The sequence below is a fragment of the Anguilla anguilla genome, chromosome 14 (genome assembly GCF_013347855.1).
Source record: "Anguilla anguilla isolate fAngAng1 chromosome 14, fAngAng1.pri, whole genome shotgun sequence".
NCBI classification, from domain to species: Eukaryota; Metazoa; Chordata; class Actinopteri; order Anguilliformes; family Anguillidae; genus Anguilla; species Anguilla anguilla.
In genome coordinates this window covers 18,524,251-18,547,422 of record NC_049214.1, presented here as the reverse complement: position 1 = coordinate 18,547,422, position 23,172 = coordinate 18,524,251, and the positions used below count along the sequence as shown (strand labels likewise).

At 47.9% G+C, this 23,172-nt stretch overlaps 1 protein-coding gene across 6 annotated transcripts in view; it reads right to left on the bottom strand.

Moving 5' to 3' along the window:
* Positions 1–22,883, bottom strand: part of sh2d3ca (SH2 domain containing 3Ca) — a 39,620-nt gene extending 16,737 nt beyond the window's left edge. For 2 of the 6 annotated variants that reach the window (XM_035391022.1, XM_035391023.1), the window contains exons 1-3: positions 22,743–22,883; positions 20,283–21,081; positions 15,142–15,181 (exon numbers count right to left, since the gene is read on the bottom strand). In XM_035391022.1, the coding sequence (XP_035246913.1) occupies positions 15,142–15,181; positions 20,283–21,081; positions 22,743–22,761 (858 nt within the window). In that variant the 5' untranslated portion in view covers positions 22,762–22,883. Of the gene's footprint in view, positions 1–8,864; positions 9,289–15,141; positions 15,182–18,918; positions 19,092–20,282; positions 21,082–22,742 lie in introns of those variants that run through there. The other 4 variants (XM_035391024.1, XM_035391027.1, XM_035391026.1 and 1 more) reach the window with 4 other exon arrangements.
* Positions 22,884–23,172: the final 289 nt, after the last annotated feature.

Sequence of the window (23,172 nt, the reverse complement as noted above, 5' to 3'; positions counted from 1 at the left end):
AACCAGCAGATGAGAAATTTTATCTTTTTGAGGTCTTTTATTATCATTTACTTGTAAACAAATCAACCACTTCATATAGTTTATGTCCTGAGGGATGGTTAGTTCTGCAGCAGAAGAATATTTAAAAACAGTTTAAGAATGGATAACTACTGTTTAAGAATGGATAACTACTGTTATCCAACTCCCCCAAAGTCCACAGTCCTGAACCTAACTACACCTATGCCCACATACACTGTCCTGTTGACATTAACACACACACACACACACACACACACACACACACATATACACACACACACCAGCACCCAGGCACAGTCCACTGTCCTCCAGAGAAGCTGCTGTTGCTGAGAAGTAGGTCAGCTTAAGTCACTTCTGAGTTTGGAAGCTCTTATGGCCCATTAAAAATGAAGGAGCCCAGTTTGCATTATGACAAGTTCATCACAAGAACATTTCTGTCAGATGTAATTTATAACCACCCTGAAAACCCTGCTTTGGGGTACGTTTACTTCCCTCTCCCCACCCCAGGGGTCAAACAGGTCATGAATATTAATGAGGTCAGACAGCAGAGAGGCTGGGGCTGCAAAGGGCTCCTGCAACAACCCCTCTCATCACAACCAACCAGGTCGCACCTCAGGATGCCATTTCCATAGCAACCCCCGCCCCCCAGCCGGTGGACGTTGGGAGTGGGCTGAATTTCTAATTTACTCAAGCACAGCCTGAGGGATCGGCGGTTGGTGGTGGGGGGAGCGAGCTACGAGCTCGATGGCGTCCAATCCCTCGGCGCCCCGTCGACCACCCTCCCCCCACCTCTTGGAGATTCCCGCTGGAGCGCGGGGTGCCCTGCAGGGCGAGAGCGGACGCCAGTCTCGCGCGGTCGCTGGCTGGCTGGCTGGCTGCCTGTCTGTCACCAGCAGTGCGCTGTGACTCAGAGCTCCATCACAGTGACAGAGCCTCAGCACCCCACTGACTGCTGATCAGCCTGGGGACTCAGGGTGAGAAACAGAGTCACAGACCTGAAGGGCACGCTGCCGGTAAACAGCACAGGAATCCAAACACGCCCTGCTTCCTGCTTCCACCTCTTAAAGGGACAGTTCACCCCAAATACATGTCAATGTCTTTTTTTTTTGGCGTTAAAATTGATTTTTTTTTAATGTGGTTCCATGTGGTTCCTTTGGAAGTTGTTGCATTCCGATATTTTTGAAGCACATAGTTCACAACAACAGACACACAGTGTGTCCTTCAGCATAATGCTTTTCTAAGCTAATAATAGAGTATCATCTATTTACATGTCCAACTTACAGGTGAACCACTGAAATGATATTTACATTGATTTTGGGTCATTTTAAGGCTGCAAGACTGGCTCCTCTTAACGCAGCCCTGCCCTGTTCCTGTTACTTAAAGCTATGAGGCTGGATTCACTCAAACCCAGACCTGTCTGTAAGTCACTGAATTTACAGTACAGTTGAATTAGGTCAGAAATCCCTAATATGCTTAGTATTGTATTGACTGTTGTTGATAGTTACATTGCAGCAGTGACTGGGAAATATGTTGCTGTACTTGCATTTTCTTAATTGTGTTTGTACTGCACTCTTGTATCTACTAATGGGCTCTAAGTTGCCCTGGGGAAGGGCGCCAGCCAAATAAATGAATGATTCATTCTAAGTGTGGCCTAGGAGCCTGGAATAGGGCTGGAAATGCATCGGGCATGGATAGTGATGAAGTGGCTGGGTTGAGTGGGATGTGGATGGGGTGGGATGAGTGAGATATGGATAAGGTGGGATGAGTGGGATATGGATGGAGTGGGATTAGTGAGATATGGATAGGGCGGGATGAGTGGGATAAGGAGTGGGTGGGATGAGTGGGATATGGATGGAGTGGGATTAGTGAGATATGGATAGGGTGGGATGAGTGGGATAAGGAGTGGGTGGGATGAGTGGGATATGGATAGAGTGGGATTAGTGCGTACAGAGTGGGTAGGTTAAGTGTGATAAGGAGTGGGTGGGATGAGTGAGATATGGATAGTGTAGGATGAGTGGGATAAGGAGGGGGTGGGATGAGTGGGATACGGATGGAGTGGGATTAGTGGCATATAGAGTAGGTGGGTTGAGTGGCATAAGGACAGGGTGGGATAATCAGAAAATGGAGAGAGTGAGGTGAGAAAGTGATAGCAGGTGGAGATGGTGGTGATGGAAAAGGACAAGCAAGATGAGGAATCTCAGCTCTGATCTTCCCTCCCCCCTCTCAGTGTGAAAGGATGCCCCTTTAATGGCCAATTTGAGGCGGGGGGTGAGGTCAAGGGTCACCACTCTGATGGATTGCAGGTCCAGAGTGCACATCAATACTGATCTTCAGCCAACCATGGAGCAAGAGGACGGGACAGTTTGTTTCCACGGTGACAGCTGTGAATGTATATGAATGAGCAATGACTTCTCCCGGGCCAGCTCCCCAGCACACAGAGACACTGTCCCATTCACACCTCCGAGGAGGCAGCCGCACCAGGGCAGGGGGGCCCAGGAGGAAGGCTGGAGTTGTGCTCCAGACGCACTGAATTGATTAATCAATAGACGCCGGTGGTTGATTAATTGTGCGCTCCCAGAGACACACCGAGCCGAGGTATGAACCCACTGGATGGCTCAGCTCTGAAACACAGACCCGTCTTCATGGTGAAATCTGTGGCACATGGAGACGCACGGCGGAGAGAACTGAGATTAATCAGGCGGGTCCTTTATCACACCCAGCAGCCCACTGCGGCGCCATTAGCACCGGGGCTCCACCAGCACAAGCAGCCACACGCTGGGCACCGCGGCGGCCATAACTAGCACGACTGCTGCCGTTCGCTCCACTCCTGCGTCTCATGTGTCACTTGGGCTGGTTACATGCGCACCAAGTCAAAGCCTTTCCTTTTAAAAACTCAACAGCGCAGAGCGGCGATCGCAATCTCAGCGCGCAGTAGAGTAGGCATTTTCAGTGTGAAACTGCACACTGAAACAAAGCATTCTGCCACCACAGCCCGTTTTGGTGTGTAAATGCAGCAAGGCCAATCACACGGACTGCTGTTCATTGTATTTTTTTCTCATTTTTTCCTGAACAGTTTCAGTTAAAGTATAAAATATAAGGCCGTGGGATCCTTTTATTGCAACCACTTAAAAAAGGACATCAATTACGGATTCGAACAAAGGTTAACGCTCTCTGTTTTTAAAAACAGACGCATGCTCCAAACTCCCAGACACTCTCTCTCTCCCTCTCTGAGAGCCAGCCTGCATTTATAAACATTAGGCCCTTACATTATCACTCCTGGTGACTGGGCCCATCTCCGGGTCCTCCAAACAGGATTTATTCTGGGAGAGGCGAGACGTTCATTGGTCTGGCGCTGAAATCGGATGGGAAGCACGGCATGGATCTCCGTGCTCCCGGACCGCCAGGCACGGGCGGTCACTCTGTCCATCCCGCTGCAATCCAGTCACATTACCGAGGCGGCGCACCCCGCCTCCCTGCAATCGATGTTCACGCGCTGACAGGGTGCACTCAGCGGCCGAGGCGCACGTAGCCCCGGCAGAGAAGAGGTGCATCCACGTCTGATCAATACGCCGACCCCCCCCCCCATGCACGTCCACACCCACCCACACGCGTGCCGGGTGCAGACACGGATTGATCAGACGCACACTTGGCTGCACACTGAAGACAGAAGAAAACAGTCGACACATGCGGCCAGCTGCTTTAACACAGGCGGCCGGCGGTAGAGACGCACGCCACAAAGCCTGCTTGAGAAGGATGAAAGCAAGCAGCACTCAGGCCTAGTTCTGTGTTCTGTGCCACGGAAGCACTGAGAAGAGAAGGAGAAAAAAACACACATCTGGAAAAATAGGTCCTGAGGAACACACAAATACACATTCGGTGTGAACCGCAGTCTCTGAATGGTGTCTGCTGTTGGCAGATATGAAGAGATGAGAGAGGGGCAGCTCCAGCGGGCTGCTCCTCTCCATCTCGCGCTCTCAGATGAGACAGACGGAGGAAGCAGGCCGGCTGAATCCCGGCTGGCTGGCGGAGCTCTCCCTATCAGATCTCTCGCTGTGAGACACCTGGCCACGGCGTCAGGTGACCGCGCGCGCTGCGCCTTTGAAGCCCCTGCGTTTGAAGTCCCGTTCCTGTGTCCCATTTACATCAGAGGAGATACATTAGTCCTGTTTCCAGCTCTCCTCCTCCCTCTCCTCTCCTCTCCTCTCTCTCCCTCCCACCCACCCTCCCACCCTCCCTCCCTCCCTCCTCTCTGTCAAGGCTGCAGCACGATGCCATTGGCTGGCGGTGATGTCACTGCTTTCAGCCTTCGGCATGGCTGCACGCCATTGGCTGCCAGGGCAGATGCTATCAGAGAGCTGAGATATCAGTTTCATTCATGCAGAGCTGTGCATTGTGCAGCTGGGGCACTGGCAGAGCTCCACGCTGCCTGGCAGGGCGGGGCCACTGCTGACAGTAACCCTTTGAAGGCAGGAAGGAAAGAAAAGACATTAACCCCTCCCCTCTCAGCCTGTTCTGCACTGTGACTGGCTGGAACACACAAGCCACCATGGGTACCCAGGGGACAGTTATGGTACAGCAAATTGCAGACTGGCATTGCAAGTGTGATCACAGAGGACCGATGACCCTGTATGCTGGTTACCATGGATATGTGCAGACGCAGCTGTCTCTGTCTTAACTCTCACTTTTAAGGAGCAAGGGGGTCGCCCCATGACAGGGACGCACCCCTTTAAACCGGCTCCATCACCATGAAGATAAAATTAAGTCTAGCTTTCAAAACCCTGAAACAATACTGAATTAACTAGACAGCAACTGTGAGAAGACTTATCAGCAGCTCCACTCTCCACACAATTTGTTAGCAAGTAAACAAACACTGAGGTAATCTCCCAGGAGAAATACTGGTCCTGGTGCTCTGTGTTATTTCAGGAAATGCTCATGGGAATGATCTTAAAACACCAACAGTGATGTCACCCTCTTTCATTCAACCACACTACATGATGTCACTGTTTTATGTTATTGCTGCAAGCTGCATAAAACATGCTGTTTTATTTCTGACCAATGTGAACCAGAACTAATGCTCACTAAGTTACAACCTCTGCCCCCAGCCAGCCAGGATGTCCTTTCAAGGGCCTCCTTATTGGAGGGAGATCTTTGGAGATGTTTCTGTATAAAAGGGCATATGCTCTCATTCTGCAATATTGTTTCTCACATCAGTTTAAACTGATCTAATGTTAAGTAAATACAACCATTAATGAGTCCTTAAACTGTATCCAATCTGACTGACGAATCCCCATTAATTCACTGATATCTACTAATTAATTCATGTTTTAATTTGATTTAAATGTTTACATTGATTATTCAAATAACCGCTATAAATAATTTAATAAATGAAATGTCTATCTTATCCTCCTGGCTGAGCTATCTTTTCAATATTTGGCTAAAATTATTTAACAATTACATTTATTGTCATCTTCAGCTCTGAATATGAAATATTTAGTGACAAAATTGAAGATGGCTCACAGAAACAGAAACTGGCCTTGAATCCACGTGAAGGCATGCAGGCTTTGGAAAGCGACAGCCTGATCTAACTTCTCCCTTGAATTGCTCCTTGATCTCTTTTCACAGGAGGAGAAGGAACCCTCTTGAACTCTGAGGTCAGGAAGGGTCAGAGGTGAAGTGAGAACACAGCAGGACCCTTCCTGCCCCAAACTGACCCCATCTCAGCACAACCGTCAACACAAACCACAGAGAGCCAGGGTAGCCCAAATAGTCCTGTCCAGCGACCGTCCACCTACACCAGTTACAAACCCCTTGTGTGTGCAGTCCAAAATATTCTTCAGGTACAGTAGACACTGCCCAACACCACAATAAGACAATCAGTGAAACTATTATTCACTTGGGCTTAACAAAAGGTCTTATACTTCTGTATTTGATCTGCCTGAAGTTCTCTGAAATGTACATTTCGAAGTATTCAACTGTTGGGACCTGAATGGTCAAGAGATCACTATCTCTCCTGCACTCAGACACTGTGGAGCTGGTCTCAGAGATCCAGCCTGGGGACGGTGTAATGCACAGGGAACATGGTCACTGCCTTAATGGACGCCATTCTGTGCCATTTTAGAGGGCATTTCTCTGGCCTCTCATCCTCTTCCGCCACCATGTCTCCCTCTCTAATGCAAAACATTACCATCCACGTTTAAAAATAAAGATGATGTCAACATCCTTCTGCTCCAGAGCTGAAACGAAGCCTCCTGCGGCCCGGAGCGCGTCTTCACAGAGACGACGCGCGAAAGCGGCTGCGTGCAGAGGGAGAGATGCACAGTACTCAGCCCTTTCTACACCTGTGAAGGACGCGACTGTTTGGCAACCCGAAACGGCCACAGATTCACCTGGGATCCGTCCGTCTTCTTTTAGATCATAGCATAGTCAGTTAATAGAGCCTGTGAGGGTGGAGGAGCGGATCATCCACACCACAGACAAGCTTCTGTCAAAGAGCCCAAATCCTTCACTTTAAGCAATATTATCACCATTACTATCTGCCAAAGGCAATACTCTCCATTTAAAATAGCAAGAGTGTTGATTTTAGACAATATAAGCCAGAGATAGTTCTGCTAATTGAAAACCACTTTTATAATGACAACAGATTTTCCCCACAAATCCTAGAATAATTACTAGCCTGACTCCATAATGTGTTCAGAAAATTAACTTGACCAACCATCTTGAACCTGTTATAACTAAAATAGCAGTATGTTAGCTGACTTTTGGCTCAGATGTACAGTAGAGTGCACTTGCTTTCAAATAATCAGTGTTCGAGATGATTAAAACTGTAATTGGGTTACACGGGCTGTACAGGCAGGGTTTCCTCTTTCACCAGAGTTAAGCAGATTGTTAAGTGTGGAAACCTCGGAGAAAGGGACAACACCAAAGAGGATTTGCAGCGGAAAGCCCAGAGAAACGCGCGCGCGAGTGTGGATTACATCCCGCACATTTCCAAGGAAGTCGTGAGGATCACCTCACCCAATAAGAGAGAACGGCCATCGCTGTGATTGCACACAGCGTTCGCAGGTACAGAGCCGGGCTGTGCTGAGCCTGAGGCAGACATGTGTGCAGAACGGGGACTGACCCAGTCTGCCCTCAGACTCTGGGAGACGGGAGACATGGCGGGCTCGGGGGAGAGGTCCGATGGGACGCCGGGAGAGCGGCTGGCAGGCCCACATATGCTACTGGGAGACAGGGGAGGAGGATTGTGGGACGCTGGCAGGCAGATAAAGGGCGGATTAAGACCCCCAAACAATCAAAGTGAAACTGCAGAGGGGCAGATGGGAGGATTTCGGGTTAATTCGCTCCCCTAAACAACGTGCACAACAATGGCGCGGTTAGAGACAGATAGGGGAAATCCCTGGTCTTAATGGACAAACAATGCCGGCTAGGCCACAGTGCAAGCCATGAAAACCCCGCGGCAGTCTGGGGCATGGGTCATCGCCGAACTCTCTCACACACGGCTAATCTCTCGCTGCAAAGTTTCACACCAGAAAAAAAACCTTCCACACGCTGGCAACGCTGCAGCCTCTCCCAGCGCTTTCCTTGGTTGTTTGATCTAAATTCGCACACAAATAACCCCAAATGGCGGACCCCTGGGTTCTGGCTGATCCAGTGCTGGCGTAGCGGACTTACAAACCCAGGAAGGGGACAACATCCACATCAGTCAGTGACAGCTCACAAAGGCAAGCAGCACAGAATGTGCATCAGTTGCACTCATTACCGCTGTAAAGAAATGACCTGTCACTGAGAGAGCGCAAAAGCCTATTTTCTCAGCTGCAGATCACAGGAATATTGCCGCTCAGCTGTATGTGTGTGTGGTTAATGAGCTGCTGGACTTTAACAGGGGAAGGTGCCGCTCAGTGTTCAGGCAGGGCCATGGTGGAGTGTAGTGTTACACCTGGCAGGAGCCCTTTGATCAGGACCAACCCACAGAAATAAAGCACCTGTATTTTCAAGAACAGTGTGTTTTTTAGACTTGATCTAATGACAGGGTTTTCACTCCTGGAGACTTGTTATAAAACACAGTACAGTACTAAAACAGCTATGATCCAATAGTGTAACAGAATATGGCTAATCAGATTTCAGCCTTGGCACTGTCAGCATAACAGACTTGATCTTGGAGATCTTTGTAAATACACTGTTCAGCTATCTAAAAAATGCACTCCCTTACACACACAAAACAGGCAGACAGACATACACACACATACAGCCATGCACAAATATTACACAGATATTAATGTAGGCAAATCACAAACACACACAGACACACACGCTCACTCATTCAGAACCACACACACTCTTACATGTGCACACACACACACACCCACACATACTCACAAGTGCAAAAACACATTCATGCATACAAATATACTTACTGTACATGTGCACACACATGCATGCACATGCACACACATATGTACACACACAGACACTCACAGACACACTATCACACACATACACACACACACACACACAGACACACTCACACACAGACAGACACACACACTCACACAGTCACACACACACAGACACAGACACACACACACTCTCTCTCACACACACACACTCACACACACAGACACATGCACTCACACAGAGACACACAGACACACACTCACACAGAGACACACATACACACAGATGCACACACACACACACACAGACACATGCACTCACCCATGCAGACACACACACACTCACACAGAGACACACTCACACAGACACACACACACACACTCACACACACAGACACACACACACACTCACACAGGGCAGCGCCCGACTCCCCGCCCCCCGCCCCCCCTCACCTGCACCTGCATGAAGGAGCCCCTGTAGAAGCAGCAGGCGGCCGCAGACAATGCGCTCCACAGGCTACACCGCTCCGTCATGGCTCCGCACCGCCCTGAGGGGAGGGGGCGATCAGCGCGTTCCTCTCCGAAAGATCCGGCACCCCTAAAACCCCCGACTCATCCCTGAGAGACTGACTGCTGCTCGTGCTCCAGGACCTGCTGCCGATTCTGTCATCCCAGCCCAGGGTCTGTGTTTCCTCCCTCTCCCTCTGCACTCACTCACTCTCACTCTCTCTCTCTCCCTCCCTCGCTCTCTAGCTCTATGCCTCACAAGGCTGGCTGGGATTACCTCATCCCTCTCTGATGAAAGAGCGGGGGGAGGGCGGGGAGAGATGCTCGCAGGCACTGGTGGAGCACCGTCGAATGCAGGCAGACCCCACCCACCCCCTCCTCCATTCTCAGCAGTGCTGTCGGCTAGAGACAATACGGGGAGAGAGCGAGAGAGAGAGAGAGAGAGAGAGAGGGAAAGAGAGAGGGGGAGAGAGAGAAAGAGAGGGAGGAGGTGTGCCTCATAGTTTCAACACCTTCTGAAAGGAATCTATCTTTTTATTCTGCTTTGAAAGGAACCAAAGCGGGGGAGGGGTTGTTCAGGGAAAAGAATCCACAAACAGACGGTGCAAAAGCTCTAGACCCTGTCAGTGGAAGGGAGCCTGTGTGTGTCTCTGAGGGGAAGCACTCCTGTAAGTCTGCGTTTACGCATCTCACATATCAGCGTGGGAGTATGTGTGTATGATGACATGTTCCTGTATGTTTGAGAAAGCTGCTTAGACTCCACTCACTTCCCTCAGCTGCATGCATGTCATTCTAATGCAAGACAATATGGCAGTTTGCAGTGCAGCTGACACTAGTCCTACATGCTTGTGAAATGAAGAACATACCCATTTTGCTTGACCTGCCTGTGTTCTGGGCCGCCTGCTCTCATACTGCATCGGAGGCTTAGCCAACATATTGTGGGCCCAGTTCAGTTTGACTCCGCCTCCCCAAAGGTACAGCAGACTGAGGTGTGTCTTTAGAAATGCAGATAATGCATCTTTGTGTGGGTGTGCACACATATGCATTTTCTGTTTGAGCGTGTGTGTGCGTGCGTGTGTGTGCACATGCGCATGTGTGTGTATGTGCACGTGTGTGCGCACGTGTGTGAAAGCATACTTGTGCCAGTGTGTGTATAAGCAAAAGAGAACCATAACCATGGAGCAGCAGCAGCAGATACAGTTAATTTCAGATTGAAACTAATGTACTCTGGCCAAGAACACAATCACCAATATTCCAAATTTATGACAACCGCAAACCAAAAACAAGCTTTAAATAAAATAATAATATATAAATTATGTATACGACATAATCATAATGTCACTGACACAGTATTAGTCTACCATAAAAGAAATGAATCTTATGAATAATATATATGTATCCGCTAGGTATGTACACAGATTCAAGGGGATATGGAACGGGCATCCAGCCAAAGTGCTGGTCCTCAGTGAAGTGATGTGCTCTTTAATCCGGATTCTAATCCGGACCATGCCGCAGGGTTATACCCGGAGTCTGCAGTCTGTCTGCAGCAGCTGCACATAAACTGCACTCCTCCAGTGACTGCGCAGCCCGTCTGCATGTCTGCAGAGAATGGGCCGTTATTAAAAATGAAGTGGTGCTTTGAAATAATGCGCTCTGGAGAAGAGTTGCAGTAATGAGGCGGACCTAGAGATATGAAATATGAATGGGGCCAAACAGAAAAAAAATCATTTGTTTTAAAAAACAAACAAGGCATGAATTAAGCCTTGTTTGTTTTTAAACAACAAGGCTTAATGTGTGTGTGCGTGTGTGTGTGCGTGCGTGTGTGTGTGAGCGTGCGTGTGTGTGCATGCCTGTGCGTGTGAGCGTGCATGTGCATGTGTGATAAAGATATAGATGAGGATTAAGCCCAAACCAATATCAGCCGCATAACCCAATCCGGGGCTGTAAGGGGTGTGTTCTGCCGCTCACTGAGCCGTGCCACTGCATCTGCCCTGTCCATCACGTCTCAGCTGACAGAGCGGAGCGTCATCCCAGGAGCCCGTCTCCAAGCCTCCCTTAATCAGAGAGCCCCAGAAACACAGCTGCATACGGAAGTCACGCCCGGTTTTACAACTCCAAATGACTTCAGATCACCTCCCTGACCACAGGGCACTGATCAGGTTCTTTTGGGGGATGGGGGATGGGGGGGGGGGGGGGGGGGGGGGGGGTGGGCATGCGTTATGACTCAATCGGTGATGAAATGAATGAATCAGCTAATCTCTACAGCGAATGCTGAACTACACAATCAGGGCAGGGACGCGAAGAAAGACCGGAGGAATTCATTAACGCCACAGCTCTTTCTTCAGAAAATCTCCCTGAAGCTCTTCCGTGGATTACGTGATGTTTGAGTGGGAATAATCCCATAAGGCTGGATGTGTTCCATCATCCTGATCCAGCAATGGGAACGGCAGAATGCAATCAGGCACACCGCTTCCCAGCAGGCCGATCAAGACAAAACGCATGGATATGCTTACAAGCAAATAATCCTGCATTTTTATTGTTGCTATAATGTGCATACAGAGTGCAGATAATTCCTTTTTGTTCTGGGAGGGCAGTTATGTTGATATCATCACAGGGGTGTGGCCCACCGAATGTCCTTGAGCCCCCCCCCCCCGAACCCACTCCCACTCACCCCTCACTCAGCTAATTCTGAGCCCAATGCGCTGATATGGGTTCCGAGCTACAGCATGCTCTCTCAGTCCCTCAGTCAGATCATCCTCTACTCTCTCTACACTTCTGCACTTTCATTTCTTTACGGTCCCCTTTCAGTTCTTCCTGTTTTCTGCTCTTTTCTCACCCCTCCCCAATCACACATCTTCACCACCACCCTTCCCCCTCCACCCCTCCCTTTCTCGCCTCCGCTCACGCTCACAATCTCTCCCTCCACTCTCTGTCTGACTATAATTAAAAATTAATTACTCAGTCCCCGTCCCGCAGGCAGCGTTAAGAACACAACGGAGTGAGATTAGAGTGCCTGCGAGCTCTGTGCAGGCACACCGACTATAATGAGAGTTCTGGGGCAAATCTGACACTGTTTGTCACGGCCATCTTCATCAGCACCCTTTTTTACCCTTAAATCTCCACATTAACTCTGAGCCGCAGTTTTCCCACAGGCTATTTATTCTACCGTCTCACTGCAAGTGATGAAGCAAACACGCGCTGCTCTGTGTGATGGTAAAAACACTGGACTCTGGAGCAGGAGTTCACGGGGCTGCATGCCCCGACATAATCTGCAAAATATGTAAAAAACAATTTAAGTCACCGTGATTAAGGGGTTCTGCTAAGTGTGTAATGTAACATAATTAACCTATTTAATCAGCAAATACCAGACCGGGGCGTGTTAGCAGATCCTGCTCGGTCAATTCCGGTCTCAATCAATGCAGGCTGGGTAATAATTTAATTTCCAGAAGGAAGCATAAACCACGTTCCTGCCGCAGTGAGAGAGGGAAGCCTCCTGTGTGAAGGGTACCTCCTCACACCAGCTGGGTCCTGCCCTCTCCCCCCCACCCCCTCCACCCCCCACCCCGGGACAGGCAAGTTTTTACTGAGCAGCCAGTGAGCCGTGTACGAGACGCGCGTTAATTATCTCCAAATAAACCTGCCCCGCCCCCCTTCAATCCTACCCCCCTCTGCGCAGTATGTAGGTCAGTGGCAGACTCGCAGGGTGCCACTCCTTTCCCCCTCACCTACGCTCTGCTCTCCCTGCGACCCCACGCTCCTCCATGGAGACGCATCTTCCTGTCCTTTCCCCCTCACCTACGCTCCGCTCTCCCTGCGACCCCACGCTCCCCCATGGAGACGCATCTTCCTGTCCTATCCCCCTCACCTACGCTCCGCTCTCCCTGCGACCCCACACTCCTCCATGGAGATGCATCCTCCTGTCCTTTCCCCATTAAGACCAGATCGGTCATAACGCCCAGTCCCCAGACAAGCTTCTTATAACACAAATGGCCTGCATAGATAATCAGCGAGTGTTCAGTGAGAGATAACAGGAAAGTGATGTCAGAGGTGGAGCTGGGGCGGTTAAGGAGAGTTCAGCCCCAGTCTCACCCGACCAGTCATCAGTCCTCCGTCCCCTAATGCCAAAGCACTATGTCAAAAGGAGGCAAGATGCAACAACATCATAATATTTTCACGTCTATCACATGGCTTTGCATTTATTTTGATATAGGAGCCAATAATTGTTTTTACACATGCACATATGCATTTATAGCTGTGTATTCGATAGATGGAATGCTATGATGAATTATAACCATGTACTCTAGTACTATAGATGAAAGTAAGAACGACCACTAGACATTTTTAAAAAAAATATGCAGTAAAAAAATGGCTTTCTGAAATGCATTATTTCTGGTTTCAGAGCACACCGCCTTTGTGACCGAGCTGCCTCTGGAGTCTGATTATTGGTCATGATCTTTCGGTTCTTGCGGATACAATACTATGCCTCACATGGGTGCGATCTCTTCCCTGTCAGAGGCACAGTGACAGGCTACACAGGATTCATTTGGATTTAAAACCCCACCTCTCCGCTACTGCATGGAAACCAAGGAATACAGCCCCATCTAGTGGAAAATCTGAACAGTGCATGACCACTGAATCTGCTGCATACAGCTAGGGATTTCCCACATTACTGAAATAATGGCAATAAAAGCTCAGAGACTGCCAAAAACTACACATTTGAATTACAACACTTTTCTTTTTTTAAAGTCTTGTTGCGGAAAGACTTTCAACTTTCCGCTGTCACATCTACTTCACTAAAAACTTGGTCTCGGTGGCATCAAAAACAGCTATTTATTTATTCTCTCAGGAAATATGCATAGCTGTAGCTGACAACATACAAAATGACAGTTTACTACACAGACTTCCAGCTTCCAGGTGATTGACAGTCGGCTACTAAACCCTATGCACCACAGAATGAAACAGATAAATGCTTAAATGTACCACTAGAGAAAACAAAAAAACTTAAGAGAAGTTTGGTTTCTGTGGAGCAGCACAGAGAGGCTGAAGAATCGGGCAGCATAAGCATCAATCTGGCAGTGAAGCGCCAGGCTGAGATCATTCTGCCCTTTTCCTTTCAAAGCCAGATTGGGAGGTCGGCTCAATTGTGTCTAACCTTTAAGGCATTAAAACCTCCAGGGTTTTAGGGAACTGCATTGTACGTTTCTATGGTAACCTCAAACTAACACCCCCCTCTAACCCGCCACAAAAAAACAGCCTGATGCAGGAGGAAGAGGTTCCATCGGCGTGCAGGAGTGCAGGAGGTGCTCTGCACAGACAGACAAGCACACAGACAGGCAGACAGCAGGAGCAGTCCTCTCAGAGCAACACATCCAGAGCCTCACACAAACCCCTGTGAATATATGGGCCCTTCTTCCTACTCACTAGGCCCCCTGTTAGGCAGCCCAGGAACAGCCCCCCTCCCCACCCTGTTCCCCCTCCAGTCCGCTCCTCCCATCTCTGAGTGGTAGCCAGTGAAAAACACAAGAGGGGACAAAGGGCCCTTGTCCCCTCCCGAGCTTCAGCGGGGTACACTCAAATGGAAGTGACAAAGGGCTGCCTGTCCCTCAGTACAGACTGCTGCCTCAGAGCCCCTCTCCAGACCCGGACGTGAGCACACGCTGCATTACAGGCCCAGGGAAGACGTACCCCTTCTTTTTAACAATACCCTGAGCAAAGTATCGTATCGTATCCAACCCCACAACCTGCGTCTGTTTCCTTAGTGCAAACGGGACCGGGTTAAGAACTCCGCTGTTTTGTTCTTCTCGTTTTTCCGATGCTGTGATAAAGCAAGTCTGAGGAGCTCGGCTCCAGGTGCCTGGAGGTCACCCTGTTTCAGTTCTTCTTTGTTTACCGCAGAATGGGGCCAGTTGTCCCCGGTTACGCAGCCGGCGCAGAACCATCCCAGCGGAATGGGCGTAAATCCCGGCTCCTTTATGCCACCGGCCCTAATTGAGTTACAGCTCAGCCACCGCGCTCTCAGGAACACTGCCACAATCTCCTAGTTTCATATTAACCCAGAAGAAGACATTCACAGTCGTTCAAGTGCCTGATTCCCTGCTGGTTTTGTGCTACTGAAGCATGGACGATATCTCCTTTTTTAACTGTACCTCAGCTGAGGAATCATGAAAGGATAGTCTGTGTCGCTATCCAGACCACTGTCCATCAGGATGTGAGAAAGACTTACCTTCACATATTCACCTCTGCTGTCCATGGAGTCCAAGTCACTATAAAGAGAGAAATCATAACAGCATTAAACAGTAGGCACCAATACACCAGTCAACACACAATAAATACCATACTCACTGTATGAAAGATTTTTTGAATTTGCTTCTATTTTTCAGGAATAATTATCCTCAAAGATGTATCCAAGGATACATTTTTGTGTGTGTGTGTGTGCGAGTGTACGCGTGTGTTTGCATATGCGTGCATCTGCGTGTATGCATGAGCATGTGTGTGTGTGTGTGTGTGAGTGAATGTGTGCATAAGGATGTGTGCTTGTGCAAGTGTGTTTGTGTGGGTGTGTGTCTGCACTTGTGTATGGGCATGTATGTTTGCATGTTATTTCATACCCACAAGCCTTGTGACAGATTACAGGCTTAACTGAGGGGTATAGAGACACAAGATAAACTAAACAGGAAGTAACACCTCAGTTTACACCTCATGGCCTCGTTAATGTTCTTCACAAACCACAGAAATATGAGTTCCAGGACGTGACCGTCATTTCTTCATACAGCAACACATAGAAACCGCAGACAAAAAATGTCACTCCCATCTAAACTCTAAACCCTCTATGTGAAAAACCCACATTTCCGGCACGGACCCAAGTGCCTCAAATCTAACTCTTTAGGTTAATAGCATGACTAATAGCAGAAACTCAGTTCAGTTGCACACTAAGCACTGAGGCCCAGCTGTTCCCAAAGACACATACCATTCCATGCGATCCACAGATCGACATAAGTGACTCCGAGTGACCTCCCTCCTCACAGTGTGCTTCTCACACAGACTTGTGCAGATGTACGCACACATGCGTGCACGCCCACACACACACACACACACACAGACACATACAATCCTTCAGCTTCAATCAGGAGACAACGAGGACAGCTGTAAATTAAGAAATGCAATATCCCATGCGCTCAAGGTCAGGGCTGAGGTTCACTTAATGTGCCAAACGGCAAGATTAACACTGCGTATTAACACCGCGTTCCCGAAGCAGGAGACGCAGTCTGTGATCTGCCGGAGGTCTGGGCTGTCTGTCAAAGGTCTGGCCCCAGGAGAGGTCATTTCCATCTTTCAGTAAACAGACCCACGCAAAGTGTGGTCCTACATCACAGACAGAGCGAAACGCGCCCCGCCGGGGGGGTCTGTGCTCAGCGACTGACCCACAGCAGCGGAGGGGTCTCGTACGGCGAACCCCCCCACACACCTCACACGCTCGGCAGGGCTGAATCCCACGGCTTGTCCCCAGGAAGGGATGGGGAGAAGAGCACACATCTTCACAGCAGAACTGAACTGCACATCCAAGGCACAATAATGGAGCTGGACTGTAACAGTGGGGAGGAACCCAGAGGCCCGAGGCCAGCCCTGAAGACCCAGGGAAAAGCTGCACTTGGCGTCAGAGCAGTGAGGTACCGTGTTTGAGGAAACTCAGGCTTCCCACAGCAGCTCTGCATTCCAGCCTGGATTCCTCCTGCTAAATAGGAGCTTTCCCAGCTGGCGTCCATCTGTACCGGGGTGTCCCCTAATGCAATGCTCTCACTGTAGCTACATCTCTCACAGACATCACACACACACACGCTCACACGCAGATAAGCACACACACACACACACACGCTCACACACAGATAAGCACACACACACACATATGCTCACACACACGCTCACACACAGATAAGCACACACACACACGCTCACACACATGCTCACACACACGCTCACACACAGATAAGCACACACACACACACGCTCACACACGCACTCACACACACACACACACGCTCACACACAGATAAGCACGCTCACACACGCACTCACACACACACACACACGCTCACACACAGATAAGCACGCACACACACACGCTCACACACAGATAAGCACACACACACACACATGCTCACACACGCTCACACACACACACATGCTCACATACACGCATACGCACATGAACACACACAGGCACACACACATAAGCACACACACACGCATGCTCGCACACACACACACAAACCTGCTCACACACGCTCATACACACTTCCAAATGCTCACACACACACACACACACACACACACACACACGCACACACACATGCTCACGGTGTATTTTCTGCTGTCATAACCCTGCCTCACTGAAATAACCATCAGCCTTCCCCTCCACTTCCTGTCTCTTCCATTTGTTTTATAAACTCAGCCCTTCGGTCACAGATCATGGCCGGATCCCAGAGCTTCACAGCACAGCTATTTTATTACGCTGTTCCCAGCTGGGGGCGAGACCGGCGTGAAAAATTAGCAGCGAAAAAGGCAACAACAATGCAATTCACAGTTCAGAGCTCAGTTTAGCCTTGTACACAGTTTGTTCTTCACACATAAGGCTCTTTCACCAACACAAAGCAGGGTTCCCGGTATTGTGCTCAGGATTGAGGACCGTTTGTTTGACTTTCCTCACAGACGTAACAGAATGGTGAGTTGGGACAGAAAGGTACTTCACTTGGATTGAACCATTTTGCCTGACAAACAATCCTTTCTCCTGAGAGTGTAAATACTGAGTATTTCTAAGACAGCAGTTAATTTTACAGAAACTTAACTGATATTGCCAAAGGAAAATTTCACTGCTCCTGTCTGCAATCTCACAAACAAAAGCCCAGCCGGTCCAGAAATAGTCATTAAGGACAGATGGTAAAAACAAAAAAGTTATGGAAGCTAATAAGAGCCAGGCCAGGACAGTACCGTCAATTCAGTGGTTTTGGCTGGTTCCGCTGGTTTCTCTGCTTTAACATTTCAAACAGAGGATACAGAGAGAAAGAGAGAGAGGAGGAGGAGAGTGGCTCCAGAAATTTGTTTCTCTCCTTGTCTGAGGAATCTATAATCTCATCAAAGCCACGTGAAAATGATGTACTGTGAGATTTTCAAATGCATACATTTCATTTCTGAGTATAATTTAAATGTATGATGATTAGGAGAGCCTGTTGCAATCACTTTACATGAAAGTTAGGAAACTCCTGTCTGTGGCCCTGAGTCTAGTGCGCTCTGGATGATCAACCATTTCCAGCCTCTGCAGACTCCTCACAGTGCAGCCCACCTCATCTGTCAGCTTCAAAAGCTGAGCTAACAGCCCAAGCACCTCTACCCTCCCAGTGACCCAGAAGGAACATGCCATTAAGTGAGCTGTGCTCTCATTCACACCAGCATTGCTGTTTGGGAAAGGAAGTATATCTTAAGGGAAAAAGGAAGAGATCCAAATTCATTAAGTGACGACCAGACTGCACCCCACCCTGTTTCCAGGCTATTAGTCTACTCTCTCTCTCCTAGAGGCACAGCTGCTAGCAAGAGTTTTACTGTGTATATATAGCAACTCACTTTATCCAGATAATGGTGGCAATATGTTAATGCTTTCCTGGAGACTTCGTTTTGTTAACGAAGTAGCCATGTCTCTTTCTTGTGTGAGCAAGTTTTTAAGAAAGTTTCAATGACTATATATATATACATATACAACTGATGGACTGCAGTACCTGAAATATATGCCAGAATGACTTCAAACAGCTTGTTCAATTCTATTCCACACTTGCCATGCCACATGCTAATAAAATAATGTTTCAACACAGAAGCGTAATCTTAAATAGGACTTTATTTAATTATTTAAACTTTTATGTTTAGTAAACAGCGCAGTTTTAACCTGTCCGTTCTCTTTCAGTTTTCAAATGCAACGTATTGCCTTAACTAAAGCATCAAGGGATCGTCTCACCTCACGCCCATGGTCCACAGACGGAGAACAAAATTTCCAACGCCAGCATATTTGCCCTTTTCCCGATCCTAATGCGGTTTCTTCCACAAGACACTGTCGCGACACGACGGTTATACACTCGCTCTTCTGCGAAAGTATTTTCCGTGGACCTTCTGATTCAATTGAAAGAGCGCGTTGGAGCAGGGGAGGGACTTCGAACAAGTCCATAGAGTGCCAAGTATGAGCACAGCCGGCAACATTTAACTCACTTGCGTCCGTTCTAATCATAGACACTATAGATTATAACGTGGGGGAAATGTGGCCTATTCGCACTTATTGCATATCCACCGGGAAGTAATATTCAGCATTTGATGTGCGAAAATAATTATTGCTGTTTGAGGCTTTAAGTTAACGCAATCAGTGGCGATCCTACTGAGTCTGCTCAGTGAAACCGGGACCCGTGGTGATTAGACAAATTCTGCATACATCAAAAGGGAACCCCTGCTCCATTTACAGGATTTTCGTTAATCTGAGATAGCGTGAAGAATCTGGATCAAGTGACTCATAAAGCATTTTATTAATCTTACATTTAAGCCTTTATGCTTTTCTTGAATTGATGTGAATCACTGCTGATTATTCAATTACCACTTGTAAATCCTCTTCTGTTACGTAGTCTTGATCATAATTACATTTTGACAAGCTACAGAAGTGATATTTAACCGTTTAGTCACATACTACTCATCTCCTCTCCTCTCCTCTCTCCAGTAAGTTACTTTTCCTCAACTGCACACAGACATTTTCCGCTGAGTCGCAATGATGTAATACCAACCTTTCTGTATTTTCAGCATGTCCTCTTCCACATCCCAGGAGAGACTGTGACTGTGACATTCTAACAGATGTTCATATGTGAGACTTTTTCCTCCTTTATATGGTCAAAGGCAACCAGAGTAGCAGTGCCCTACTGGTCATCTCGATACCAGGCAGAGGAAACTGAATCATCATCCTGCCCATATTGTTTTTGTAAGGCCTGCTACCTCACTTACTGATCTTCAACTTTGCATTGTGGGAAAGGCAAGGAAAAACGTACACACTGTAAATATCTATTTCATATCTCATAACAATGTCTAGCTCGTTGTCCCTTTAGAAATATAAAATCTAAATCTTACATTAGAACTGCAATAACAAGCTGTTCCCGCTGAGAGGTAGAAGAAACTGCCAGAATGTTCAAATTAAAAAAAAAAAAAAAAAAATAAAATAAATAAAAATTTATTGGCACTGGAGAAGAAAGCAAGGAAGTTCACCCACAATGCCCTGCTCATCTTGCCAGGACCTCAGGGTTTATTTACATAATTTAAGGAGGCAGATATTCAAGCTCTGTATCTTACCTGGTCTCAGGCTCTGTCTTCAGGTCTTTATCTCGCAGCTGTTCCTGCTTTGCTGTGTCTGAGTGCTCTTCCTCTCTCTGTCCAGGGCAGGTCGTCTTGGGTGGTGCTGCTGGATGACTATTAGCTGGTAGGTCTTCATTTGGACCCTGGGAGAGGCTACCCTCACTAGGTGCTTTCACTGAGTTAGGGTGAGAGGTCAGGGTGGTAGGTGCTGTCGGGGTGGGGGCAGACATTTGCAGACTGGTCGTTTGTGATTGTTTCCCTGGCATTTCTGGTTTACCAGGAGGATCCGGATTGAGCGGAGTCTGTGATTGTGTGATGGCCAGCTGCTTCTCTGCTGGCGAGTCCACTTTCAGGTCAGTGTCTGTTGGTGGCTTTTCAGTCGGCACGCAGGGAAGAGGCCTGTCAGGCATGGGGTGGGGTTGAGGGGGTCCCTCAAGGGTTTGCATCCGCTGTGTGGATAAAGCCATGAGCAGGGGCGAGTCACAGACATAGTCCCCTGTCTGTTTTTGGCTCTGTGTCCTGCTCAGCTCAGTCTTTCCTTTGGCCTTCTTAGATCCTCTGATGCTCTTTTCTTTCTTCTTCAGTGAGGGGCGGGGCATGGTGCCCATGTGAGTGTACATGTCACTGGACCGGGCATAACTGGCAGTGTGGGGACAGAGGTCCATGTCATCCGCTGACTTCTCCTCCACTGGAGCTTCACTCAAACTCCCATGGTGCTTCAGGGCAGACTTGGAGTCTCCTTTGTCTGAAGAGCGACGGAAGGAGAGGTTGGAAAGGCTCCCGAACCATTTAAAGCCTGCAAAGAGAAGACATACAGTAGGCTAGATTTTATCATGTGACAAGCATTGTCCTTCCTAAAAGATGTCGATGACACCCATTATTTAGTGCATTACTCCTAAAAAAAATCATGAATCCTGAAGACTTTTTGGTGCACTTTGTTGTTGAAAAGAGATTGGTGTCATTTATCCAAGAAGACATATTACTAGATGACCTGGGTTTAAATATTTATGTCCAGTACTGTAGCCATCATACAGTACAGCTGCACAATGTTTGCAGAATTTCAGCATTAATCATTAAGGTTCTGATATGCAACTGAACTCAATTACATCATAATAGGCTATATATTTTCCTGTGCCTATATCTCTCAATTGGCTCTGGCAATTATTATTATTTTATTTTATTTTTTTAAATTAATTTTAAATCATTATTCTGCAGAACAGAAACTTGTAGCTGGCCTACTACTTTTGGCCTGTACTACACACAGACGGGTGACAAATTAAAGGAAAAACCTTAATAAATGCGTGGAGAAACATGCATTTGTCTGGATTTAATCCAATGCCATGAGGCTCATCTATTCACCAGAATGTGATTGAAGGCTAATTGGTTTTGCTTTAGACCACAGACACTGAAATGCCCTGGTATCTCCCGTTGTAAAGTCGAATAGTCATCAAAACATCTGTAAGCACTTAAAATATTCTTCATCACACAAAAACTGGGCCATTTAAAACAATATGTAAAACTGAAATTATATTTTTAAAGAACCCCAAAAAGTCAGCTGCTTCTCAGAACATCACAGGTCACTGACTTTATCCACCGTAAGGGGGCGATAGGCAGTCGTTTTTGCTCATCTCAAGCGGGATTTTGGTCCACAGTTGGAGACCGTGATCTTATGCTTCTTGTCACTGCATTGCAGATATGAGGTAGGCATAATTTTACCATGCAGCTGCATACTAACTACAGAATCAACTTTAAGAAGATTGTCAGCAGCTCATAGTTCACTGCGGTGGGTCCACAGTGACCTTCCTCTAACCAGCTATTCAGGTCAGCCTTCTTATAGCATGTTGTGCATCCGCTTCACAGACACACCTTTGCAAAAGAAGTCAATTCGCAGCCTGGAGTTTGGCTCAAGTTGTTTTGCGCATTCAGTCTCTTTGCCTTGGCACTGCAGAGGTTGAGAAAGACTAACCACCTCACTCAGCAGATAAGAGCTGCGGAAGCCTGGTCACATGACTTTCAGAGTGCGGATGGCAGAGCATCTATGTCTACCGAGCAAAGCAAAGATTTGTCAACTTGTACTACATGTCGTAACAGAATAGAAGATCCCTGTGTGTACCCGACTGCCAGATGTAAAGCCCTTAGAATCTGAATGTATAGAAAAACTCCCCCGATGACCATAGCACAGCGTTGTAGAGCAATAGTTATCATTTCTAAGCAATCTAAACTATGCCAAAATATTGATTTAGCAACCTCTAGTGTGTGGCAGGTCTTAGCTTAGATTTTTTTTTTTAAGGAATTTTCCTTGAGGTATGAACTTCTGTAGCTACCTCCAGCCCGCCGAGCGAGTCGCTGAGCCGTGAAAGTGTAAATTCACATGGTCACCACAGAGGTGCCACGCTGAGAGGTGCACACGAGCGCCGACGGAAAGGATGCAGGCGCCGGAGCCAACGGAAAACTTACTCAGCTTGCGCTTTATCATGATGTCCGGAGAGGAAGGCTGGATCTGCTGGTGGTTCTGAGCGTCAGTTTCGGATGCTGTCCTCACCCTGGGCAGAAACCACTCTCTGAATCAGACTTCCGCAGCACAGAGGTATGAAACACTGGCAGGCAGCTTGCGCTGATGCCTCAATAGATATCATGACTTCCTGTGCTGAAAGAGGGCGGCGGTGTGTCACACAGCGGCTGAAGAGATCATCGCTGCTGCCTGAGGACAACACTATTGGTGACAGAAAGAGGTCTATATATATTCCTGAATGTAATCATTTTAAACCTTGAAGATATGCTTTCTAGCACTGAGCTCAAGGCTCTTAGTTCAACAGGCCTGATCTCTTGTAAAATCTTTCTTTATCATGTTCACATCTTTTATGTTGCCTGACATCTTCATGAAATA